The sequence below is a fragment of the Myxine glutinosa genome, chromosome 4, assembly GCF_964187855.1.
Source record: "Myxine glutinosa chromosome 4, kmMyxGlut1.1, whole genome shotgun sequence".
In the NCBI taxonomy this organism is placed as follows: Eukaryota; Metazoa; Chordata; class Myxini; order Myxiniformes; family Myxinidae; genus Myxine; species Myxine glutinosa.
The window spans coordinates 67675218-67687327 of NC_136264.1; the positions used below are offsets into that span (position 1 = coordinate 67675218).

At 40.9% G+C, this 12110-nt stretch overlaps 1 protein-coding gene across 5 annotated transcripts in view; it reads left to right on the plus strand.

Moving 5' to 3' along the window:
* LOC137424709 (uncharacterized) overlaps window positions 1-12110 on the plus strand; it is a 142010-nt gene that overhangs the window by 2318 nt on the left and 127582 nt on the right. For all 5 annotated transcript variants that reach the window (XR_013623067.1, XM_078775843.1, XM_078775844.1 and 2 more), the window contains exons 2-3: window positions 6316-6386; window positions 8992-9061. Coding sequence is in view for 4 of the 5 variants with exons in the window: in XM_078775843.1 (XP_078631969.1) it covers window positions 6316-6386; window positions 8992-9061 (141 nt within the window). In the remaining variant the exon portion in view is untranslated. The remainder of the gene's footprint in view (window positions 1-6315; window positions 6387-8991; window positions 9062-12110) is intronic.

The window sequence follows — 12110 nt, forward strand, 5'->3', positions numbered from 1 at the left end:
CGAGGAACAGAACAGCATTTAAATTGAATGTTATATTTTGAGCACAAATCGGAACATGAATAGGAATATAAGTTGGTCATTTTACCGTATGTACTTTGGGTCTGAATTTGTCCCGATCGCACATGCGCAGAGAGGAGTGAGATAACATTTTACTTTTGTCTGTCTGGCAGTGAAACAAAAATTTTAAATCATTCCAAATGGGAAACTTACTGTTTTAAAGAACGTTATAAAGAACATAAACAAGTACAGATGCATTCAAAGTACACTGCCCCATACCAAATAAATAGCATATCCTCCAGCGTGTGACATTGACGGGGTGCGCCTTCAGCACCCGGCAATGCCGCCGTGCATCGCAGAGAGACAGTATTGGGAGGAGAGATGTACAATAATTGATTGATTAATTGCGTAATTAAATTAATAATCATAAAATTATTAATTTATTAATAAATTGGCTAATTGCATACCTAAACCACCGGTGCTTCATCCAAAGCTGTAACTTTATGAAAATTAATGAAATAATTAATTAATCAAAAATTAAATAAATGATTGATTAATCAATAAATAATAATTAATCGATTAATTGATTAATCAATACATCAAAAATACCCTTTACAGCCAAATTACTTGGTCACTGTCATGTCCAAATATCATCTTCCTAGCTCAAAAGGTGCCCCAGATAAGAAAAAATAAATAAGTGATTCATAAATCGATAAATAATTAAGTAATTGATCAATTAATCAATTAATCAAAAAAACCAAAAATACTTTTTTGTTTGTTTGTTTTTTGTTTTTGTTTTTTCCCCAAAGCACGGCCCAAATTTCAGCTTCCTAATGCAAAGGACAAACAAGAAAGAAAGAAAGAAACCGGAGTGAAAACTGAGTACCCCCTTTCAGTGCGCTTTTGTTATTGATGCCAAGGTTTCCCTTCGGTGCCCAGTGATGACGCTATGCAGCGCCTGGAGATGGCATAGGAAAGGAGCGGTGTACAATAACAGGCACGAATAACTAATGCAACATGTTAGATCTGGGGGTGTAATAGACCCTGCGTGATACAGCCATAAACCTGGAATTAATTAATTTATTCACCTTTAAACCTTTATTAACCCCCTCCTGGTTTCACAGGAGGGGACTCTAGGTTTGCTCTACGTCTGTCTGTCTGTCCGTCTCTCCATGGTTTTCTGCACTTTTGTTCCATACTCTTTAACATGTTCAACTGAAACTTGGTGCATGGCGTTATTATGATAAGTTACAGAACAAGTTTGAGTTACGGGGGGTTTCGCCATTTTTTACGGAGTTGTGCCCTTTTTGCTTGGACCATGAACATTCGTTGGAATCAATAGGGGACTTGTATTGCAAAGTCATTCACCCTCTTGTTTAAATTGGATTATGTACCTGAACACTGTAGAACACAAACTCCCTTCCAATACTTCCAAGAACCTCCAGTTTTGCAGTACTTGGACATGTTTTTAGGGTGGTGTACAAGAGTGGTTGTTGCGTAAGACTGCTTCAATAGCGCTAAACTTCCGGATTTCTTAAAACGATCTTTAAAAACATTATTTTCTTAAATTTGAAGTATATAGACTTGAACACTGCATGAGGTGTTGTTCTATGAACTCTCTAATCTTACGATAATTCACCAAATGTCCGTCTGTCCGTTCGAAGGTACCGCAAAAACGGCTCAACCGATCGCAACGATATTTTGGGTGGGTATTCATGGGAGCCCTGGGAGTAAAATAGGCTATATTGTTTTTCCAGTTTTTCCAATTTTTCCAAGTTTTCCAATTTTAGTTTTTCCAAACATGATGGAATAATATTTACCGATTATGAACAGTGATGTGGCTTTTATTGAAATTCTACAAATACTGTTTAGATTTTGATGACAATTATGAACCTGCCGCGAATGCGGAAGTGGACAGAGAGATGCAGAAAATAGGGCAAGATGGAGAAGATTGTCATGGGGACCGCAAGGCTAACCACCGCTCTGGCAAGGAAAATGGCCTTAAAATGCATGTTGGTGTTGTTGTTAATCGTGTTAATCATTTTGTTGAAGTATCAATTGATGATTGGAATTGAGTGAATACAATTACGATTTTGAATTCGTAATTGTGTTCACCCAACCGTACGGAACTTCACATCAGGATTTAAATATTTGTTTATGTCACGAATGTTGTTAAAAGTTTATTTTTTATATTAATGTTATTTCATTTGTGATTGGAGTATATGCTGTTTGGAATGAAAAAAAATATATCGAGTTCAAGTGAATGACGAAATGCAGTGACTGTTTCCACTTTCTAAACGTGAATTCACGGATCGCCATATGCAGATTCGCCATTGACTGGGTATAGAACAAACGTACCCGTTTGTTTACCAACGGATACGTTTTTCATGGAAGTCCTTCACGAACTTGCTGTTCATGTCTGGCGTGCGACTGAAGGTGCTACAGGAATGTGGAATGTATTGGTTTCATGCTTTAGCATTCGCCGTTTCTGCATTGTCTGTTTGCTTCTGGCCTCCCACCCGTGTGTAGCACGGGTACCTCACGAGTTATAATTAATATAGAGAAGTGTGAAAAGGTAGAAAAAAGTGTGACAGGAACAAAGAACAAAGATGTGGGGAAGAAACCGGTAGGATATATTTCAGCAGTTACTGCCAATGCTCCAACGCAGCACCAGGTACAATCTACCAGAGGTCCGTCAACAGGGAAGCACAGTCCACACAGCATCAGGGTATGGGACAAACATAATCCAACGGAAGACCAAATACTGCACTGGAGTCCTCGCTTGAAAGGTTGAAAGGAAATAGATAGGTGGGTTCATTTGATTATCATTCCAGAGCAATGGAGTGAAACTGTTGAGATTTTCTGGAATTGAAGGACATATTCCATTTATCAGAGCAGAATCTAAAGTTCCACATCAGTAGAGAGATGTGCAACTGTGGTCTACTTTGCAGTGCGATGTGGGTACTGTACAGCACAATGCATTGCAGTCATCTGCAACATGGAAGAGACGATTTTCGAAACATTGGAGAGGTCATAAATGTAGACGAAGAACAAGACAGCTGAAAACACGGTCTTGGGAAACTCCAGCCTCTACTGAAAGAGGGGAGGAGAGCGACGCATTGTCTGCGTGAGTGAAAAAGTCAGAAATTCAGGAGTGAATGCGGCCGATGCCACATGCAGAGAGCTTGGCAAGCAAAGCAGGATAGCAGATGATGTCAAATGCCTGAGATACGTCCAGTTACCTGAGTCTTTGGTCCTTGAATCATGTACCAGCAGCACAGCCTGGCCTTGCCTTGCTTTGTCTTGTATGTCCCAAACTCCTTAAATTAGTAGTATGGCACTCACAACACCACGCGAGTGCTTACTTGATTGACAAACAACCCTAGACGAGTCACCACTCAGTCAGAAAGTGTTGTCGGTTCAAGAAGGTATTTGGAATTTGGCCAGGGTATTGACACACAATGGCCATGGATCCTTCTTGCCCACTAGGGAATTTTTGGCAAATGGTACTACCAGTTTGACGATCCGAGGGACGGCACACTCGATGACGAAATTCCCTGCCTGAAAAATGTCAGGGTGGCAGTTTGTAGTTGGGTTTAGAATTTAACTCTGAGGCAACTTTGTGCTACCTCTTGGCGATGTCACTATCCCATAATGTTATAAATAACACTGATTCTCTGGCCTACCATAATCCAAGGAACTTCAGTAATCCAACATACACTTGTGCTGCCGATCTGTCATCTTGAATCTACACCAAGGGCCATTCTTGCTACTAATCCTGAGGATGCTTGGGACAGGTCTTCAAGAGGATCATAGATTTGTTGCAGCCTTTTCTATTAACTAGGGCATGCCCGTACTATATCTATATCTAAAATTATATCCCCCCCCTCTATTTACATGAAATGGTTTGGTCCAAAGCGAACGGCTTGCGAGTACGGTGACAATCCCCCCCTCTATTTACATGAAATGGTTTGGTCCATTCGCAAAGCCAAAGCGAACGGCAGTTACGAATCGCAGTTACGATGAATCGCAAATTAGTTTTAATTAGTTTTAAAACATAGTTTAACGGCAACATAGTTTGCCGACGGGAAATAAATGAATACGCTCTCAAATGTGCCATCCGAGGCAGAGTCTGTTCGCCACGTTCGGCACACGTGATAGCTCGCTGCTCTCTGATTGGTTGAATCGTTTTTTGGACATAGCTCGGTAACTACTTCTGCGATTAATTTAAAACCTTGAAAAGGCACATCCTCGGGTCCCCAGCAATATACCTGGCAAGTTTCAAGTATATCGGACCGGTAGTTGTCGAGAAACAGCGGTCACAGACAAACATACAAACAAACATACACACAGAGATTAGTGGAATTATAGATAGACTAGGGCATGCCCGTACTATATATATATCTAAAATTATATCCCCCCCCCTCTATTTACATGAAATGGTTTGGTCCATGAAATGTTTTGGTCCATTCGCAACGCCAAAGCGAACGGCGAACGCTTTACATGAAATGGTTTGGTCCATGAAATGTTTTGGTCCATTCGCAACGCCAAAGCGAACGGCGAACGGCTTGCGAGTACAGTGACAATCCCCCCCCTCTATTTACATGAAATGGTTTTAATTAGTTTTAAAACATAGTTTAACGCCAACATAGCGGCAACATAGTTTGCCAACGTGAAATAAATGAATACGCTCTCAAATGTGCCGTCCGAGGCAGAGTGTGTTCGCCACGTTCGGCACACGCGATAGCTCGCTGCTCTCTGATTGGTTGAATCGTTTTTTGGACATAGCTCGGTAACTACTTCTCCGATTAATATGAAACCTTGAAAAGGCACATCCTCGGGTCCCCAGCAATATACCTGGCAAGTTTAAAGTATATCGGACCCGTGGTTGTCGAGAAACAGCGGTCACAGACAAACAAACAAACAAACAAACAAACACACATACAGAGATTACTGGAATTATAGATAGATGATAAATTGTTGAGGAAATTGATCTACACTTCAAATTGTCATTTGTCCACCTTTTGTTGCCATTGAGTCCATCCGCGCTCGCTCGCTCTCTCTCTCTCTCTCTTCTGACTCTTTTCGTTTCTCTCGATAGTCTTGCAAGTCGCTCATCAACATTTTTCTCCCCTTTCCTCGCATAGGCTTGTCCTCAGTTTGTCAAAAAATATTTATTTAATATATCAATTAATTTTTAATATATCAACTCGCTCTCTCTCCAGGATACACGAGTTCTTCCTGTAACCCCCAATTGGTTAAACTTCCAAAAATCCAAGCACCTCAACACCTTTATTCCTTGCTTCTACTATCTACGGAACTACCTTCCAGAGACTGTTCTTCCCTCCAGGACTTGAAGCAGGCAATGGATTGCCACCATCCTGTCCCATTATCTTCATTACCACCATTATCCCTCACTAACCCAACCCTTTTACTTGCTGATTTCAGTGTTTTTTTTTTCTTTCTCTCTCTATTTAATATGACTTACCTTACAAGGAATTTTGACGCAGGAGTAAGCCATTAGGCCCTTCAAGCCTGCGCTAGTTTTTCCAACCCTTGCTTGTTTGTGCTCCATCCCAATGAAATGCTGAGCATCAAGCCAGGAAGAAGCATTTACCATTTTTAAAGTCTTCCGTATGACTCGGCCGGAGTCTGTGCTCCTCATTAGGCCTTGCTCTTGTCGAACAAAAACAACCTTATTCTACTTACCCTGTGTTCACGATTCATTTTGCACTTCCTAGCATTATTTGCTATTATTTGCTGTCATCTGATAAGCTTGATCATCATCATCATAACATGGATGTGTTCTATTATCATGGGATATTGATTGAATTACATGATGTATTAAGTTTGTGTGATACCTTTTTTTAACAAGTCATTTAAAAAAAACATAATGTGATCCTCTCCTTTTATTTCAACCATGTCATGTATTTGTAAAAAAAAAAAAATTGCAATCAAGAATCTGTTTTTGTTTCCTTTGATTTATTCGTTTTTTTCAGTCATCGGCACATTTTTTCCCCCCACTGTCATTTGTGTGCACGTGCGTGTATTTGTGGGTTCGGCCTTTATGTGCACTACTAGCTGAGCCCGTGCAAGTATTTATGATGATTATGCTCATTGACGATAATAATGATGATGAAGATGTCAGGTTTTTTTTTTTCTAGCAACAAGACCTTTTGCTCAGTGGTTGCAGTAGTTCACTTTCCATACTGGAATACATTTGCCGTTTCTGTTTCTGAGAATGCACGCAAATCAACAAAAGGGCAACATCCCAAGGGGACATCACTGTAGTAACAGATGCTCACTTCTTCCTACCAGGCAGTGACGGGAAAGAAAATTGAGACCGATAATATTCGTGATGCGCTCCAGGATGGTGTGCTGCTTTGTGAGTAAGTTGGATTACAACGCATAGTCGTGTGTAATGCTGTACCGTTCTCGGTCTTGTGTGCCACCCTAATGTCACATGACCACTTTGATGCATACATCGTAGAGTCAGGCTTTTGGAATTTTTTCTGAGATTCTTTACTTATTTTGGCAGTGTCTCAATCTATTTTATTTGTTTTCCTTCCCACAGAGGAACCCATTGTTGCTGGTGCAAAAATAAGGGTCTATAACTTTATTGCTTTTAGTTATTTTTGGAGGCAATTGTATTGTTTTCGGTTAAAAAAAAAAAGTGATGCCCTATAAAACCATCAACTTGTCACGTTCAATATACCTCCATATGGCCACCCTCTATTTTGATCACGTGACATACGCGTCGGTCAAAGAAGTTCCCTGATGCTGTCAGGGTTTTTGCAGTACGCCAATGTTTTAAGGTTACCCCAGAGATGTAAGTCAACTGGAGTGAGGATAGAGTAATGAGGTGGCTGTATAATTGGCACATCATGGTACTGCGTCCAGGTGATAGGTCCATGGACTCGGCTTCAATGCTGGAGATTCCAATGATCTTTGAAGGCTTTGGTTTCCACTGTGCCAAGCTGAGCAAGGTGTGAGGCACAGGAGTCAGCCCAGAGGGGAGAGCAGTACTCCATAAAGTTGCGGATGAACGCCTTGTCTATGTATTTTTATGATGGAAGATGCCCAATCTGCGACTGGCTTTGGAGACCAACTTTGAAATGTGGTTTGCCCAATAACAATCATGGTTCATAGTGAGCTGAGTTTGACTTTTAAATGTACCAATATGTTTTGCACCAATAATAATGGGACACTCTTTATATCAGAGGATGGTTCCAATTTGACCGACACCTTTGTTTGTAGATGACATGAAAAAATCAACCCGCCGAAGAATCATATGGCCGCCATTTTGGTGATATGCGAAGCCAAATACATTTTCAGAGCTGTCTTATTCAGAATCGCCATACCCTCCGTATACATTTGCCCTTCTGTTTAGCACGACCAAAGTGACAGTTAAGAGGATTTTGAGCTGATATGCATCATGAGCCCTGTGAGGATTAGGCCTCGGTGATTGAGGTAGCAGCGGTCAATTGTCTATACACCACCCAAATAACTAAGTGTCATTCTCTCAAGCAGGGCTTTTACTGCAGATGTTATGTAGGTCCTTGCCATCATTCCCGACTATTTTCTCGTAAACGACTCGACCAGGTACCATAAAACCGTTCTTTACCTGGCACCTTTCGGTAATGTTGTGACATTGTGAAAGAAAATATCCGTCATTATCTACTTTTAGCCATATGTACAGTATATGCATCAATAAGAAACTAAATGGTTTTGGGTCGTTTATTGGCACAATTAGCCTGCTCATGGCCACTTGAGATTTGCAATGCCATGGGCTTTCCGCATATTTTGTGGGATCGTGCATTGGACAAGCGACCGAGATGGGTTTGTGTGATATCAGTGAGAGCATGATAGGGGAGTGGAAAGCATTAAATATTCCACTGTTCGATGTGGGAATGCCCGTTTGCTTTTATGATGAGTGGGAGGAGGGGAGGAGGGTGAGGAGGGTGAGGAGAGTAGGACAGGAGGACAGGAGGACAGGAGGACAGGAGGACAAACTTGGGGTTGTGATGTGGGTGGGGGTGGCGGGGGAGCAAAGCAAAGTTGGGTCAGTGTTGGGAGGGAGAGGTTGAGGCTTTCGGGAGGAAGGAGAGGTGTTGAGAAGACATTGTGGTTGCGAGTGGTGGCGATGTTTTAAGTGGGAAGGGGATTCACTCCTTTTGGTTAGGAGAGGGAGGGTGAGGACTGGAGGGGGGTGGGGGGGAGGAGGGAGGTGGTGGGGATGGAGGCGCAGGGTGGGGGGATTTGAGGGGGAAAGGTGTTGAAAAGAAATTGTGGTATGGGGATGGGGTTTTTGAGGGTGGGGGTGAGGACTTTTGGTGAGGGGTGAATGAGAGGTGGTGGGGAGTGGATTGATGCCTTCGGGTTGGGAGGTGGAGGTTAAGGTCTTGGTGTTTGGGGAGGGTGGGGGGCTGGAGGAGAGTAGAGGGGAGTAGAGTACTTGGAGACTTAGTCACATTTTTGCATTGCATGGATGTCCTGTTGGTCCCTGCTGGTTCTTCTTCTTCTTCTTGTTGTTATTCCTCTTGTTTCTCCTCTTCTTATTCTTTCTTCCTCTTCTTCATCTTCTTACTCATTATTATTATATCATTATGCCTTGATCGTATGTGGAAATTCTGAACAAAACAATCAACAACTTTATGTTCCCCTCCCTCTCTACCCCACATTCTTTCCTTCACTCTTGCAATTCAACCGCTTGAATATGTTACAGAATGAATAGTTGATGTCATTATCTGTAGCTGAACATAGCTTTCTATGCTGAGTACACAAAGGGTCAAAACCAAGGAGAAATGGGAGGCCACGGGAATGTAGAGCCAAAACACACAATGGTTGTGCTTGTCTGCAGCTTGCGTTTCTAGCCGGTCATAGCACAATGCCTTTGGGCCCATGTCTCTCCCTGGAACTGCGCTGTTAGTCGATAATTGACTCCATAGCTCATAATACTATAGAATAACAATAATATAAATGTGTCTGATGCAGATTGATCAACATTTTGCATCCTGGTTGTGTGTGGAAGATCAACAGAAGAGCGTCGCCCATTGCCGGCCTGGTGAGTGAAAAGCGACTTTCTCAGTGTCCCGTCACAATGGCGTTCTGTGATGGGAATGTTGTGTTAACAATAGTGTCTGTGTGAATGTATGGGGAAAACAATTAATGAACGTTGCATCAATTTATCTTTCAAACTCTTGCGTCTGGCATAGCTTTAAAATAGCATTAGTTCAGGTGTTAAAGACAGCAGGACACCACCATCTGAGATCATCACCCATCCAAAGCCATGATCTGGTCTACCCCCATCGTGCTCTCCCCCTTCCCATGCCCCAAGCCCACCTCCTTCCAAATATCCAGTTTTTCCTTCCTGAGTGTTTGCTCCACTTTGTCCACCCCATGTATTCTCCCCAACCCCTCATTCCTCCCCACACACATTTTTTGTCCAAGGTTTTCTCTATTTTGTCCTTCAAACCCTGCTGTTGATGTTTCTCCTCCCTACCCACCCCTCTTTCTCTCTTTCTCTTTCTCTCTTTCTCTTTCTCTTTCTCTTTCTCTTTCTCTTTCTCTTTCTCTCTCTCTTTCTCTCTCTCTTTTTCTCTCTCTTTTTCTCTCTTTTTCTCTCTCTTTTTTTCTCTCTTTTTCTCTCTCTTTCTACTGTTGTGATGTCATCATCTGTTGAATGTTCAGGATCTCCCACTCCATACAAAAAGTTTATATTCTCATCAATACTGTAAGAAAGGTGTGCGTGTGTACCTGTGTCGTTGATTGTTATCTCCATAATTCGTGTTTCAGGTTGTGAAGTTTTCTTGTTCTTTGAGTTTTGGTCCAAGGCCAGGGTTATGTTCAGGATGAAAGATACCTCGCCTACTCTTGTGTGCGTGTCGCCATTTTTCTCAAAGATAGTCAAACGGTTCTTCATCAAACTTTCAGACATTCCTCTGTGAGTGCCTGGGAAATTTTTAGGCAAAAATCATTTTGAAAAATTGTACAATTTTTTTTTTTGGGGGGGGGGGGGGGGGGGATTTTTTTTAATCACTCTGTCGTACCTTAGCCAACTCTATAGCTATGTGAAAGGTAATATTAAATGATCCCTGACCCCATTCCATAATGGGTGTATGGAAGTGTTTTAGGACACCTCACAAAAAATAGAAAAATATAACTTTTTGATTTCTTCAAAATGCGAACAGGATTAGAACAGCACCGGGCAATGTCGGGTAGCCCTGCTAGTGCGAAATAAAAACGAGCTATTTCAACTTGAACAGTGGAGACGGTATGGGTTACACTGTCGTAGTGAAAGGGTAGTGACACCGCGGGAGGTGCTGCGGCTGAGGAAGATGAATGGTCGCAGAGTGAAGTGTACCGTTGAACTTCAACTACCAGGCCTGTTGTCTCTCGTCTCCTGGCCACAGCATGGCCGACCGCCCAGGAATGCGGTGTGTTAGAGCTGCTGTCCTTGTCTCATTGTAGGGACCATTCTATACTGCATGTCCTTGTTTGTACTTGGAGTCATAAATGGTTTATTAGTTTTTCTTTTTGATTCCAAAGAGGATAACATGTACAGGCGTGGTAAGCCACATGCCGTCCGCCCTTATGTTTATCCTCGATTCTATCCAAGATGTCTGGAATGATCTTTCCAACAAATCGATTCCCTTGCATTTCCCTCACACTCATAAAAACTCCATCATGTCAATTCCACCTTGTTCTCTCACTCCGATGTGTTTGTGTTAAATTTTCATCCCAACTGTACTGAGCTTAGTGTGGTATGCTGTCACACCCTCATGGGTTTTGTAACTGCTATCACTATGCTAGCATCATGCTTGTGATTGGTTGCTGGTGAGGACAAGACTTTTGTTTTATGCCAAATACGAGCATGCATGCCAAAAGGCACCGGCCTCCTCTGCTGTCTCCTTTGCTTTCTCTTGCAAGATGCAAAGCCATTCTCAAGTCAAAACATGCATATGTAGCTTCACATGTATGGTTTTGGTTTGGCATCTGTTGAAACACACAAGGATGTTCAACGAAACTTAAACAAAATAATCAATGCCTGTGTTATGTACGCATACAAATAGATACATTCTGAAGTGTTACATACAAATAGATACATTCTGAAGTGTTCGATACAAATAGATACATTCTGAAGTGTTCGATACAAATAGATACATTCTGAAGTGTTCGACACAAATAGATACATTCTGAAGTGTTAAGATACAAATAGATACATTCTGAAGTGTTAGATACAAATAGATACATTCTGAAGTATTAGATACAAATAGATACATTCTGAAGTGTTAGATACAAATAGATACATCCTGAAGTGTTAGATACAAATAGATGCATTCTGAAGTGTTCGATACAAATAGATACATTCTGAAGTATTAGATACAAATAGATACGTTCTGAAGTGTTAGATACAAATAGATACATTCTGAAGTATTCGATACAAATAGATACGTTCTGAAGTGTTAGATACAAATAGATACATTCTGAAGTGTTCGATACAAATAGATACATTCTGAAGTGTTCGATACAAATAGATACATTCTGAAGTGTTATATACAAATAGATACATTCTGAAGTGTTAGATACAAATAGATACATTCTGAAGTGTTCGATACAAATAGATGCATTCTGAAGTGTTCGATACAAATAGATACATTCTGAAGTGTTATATACAAATAGATACGTTCTGAAGTGTTAAGATACAAATAGATACATTCTGAAGTGTTCGATACAAATAGATACATTCTGAAGTGTTCGATACAAATAGATACATTCTGAAGTGTTATATACAAATAGATACATTCTGAAGTGTTAGATACAAATAGATACATTCTGAAGTGTTAGATACAAATGGATGCATTCTGAAGTGTTCGATACAAATAGATACATTCTGAAGTATTAGATACAAATAGATACGTTCTGAAGTGTTAGATACAAATAGATACATTCTGAAGTATTCGATACAAATAGATACGTTCTGAAGTGTTAGATACAAATTGATACATTCTGAAGTGTTAGATACAAATTGATACGTTCTGAGGTGTTAGATACAAATTGATACATTCTGAAGTGTTAGATACAAATAGATACATTCTGAAGTGTTAGATACA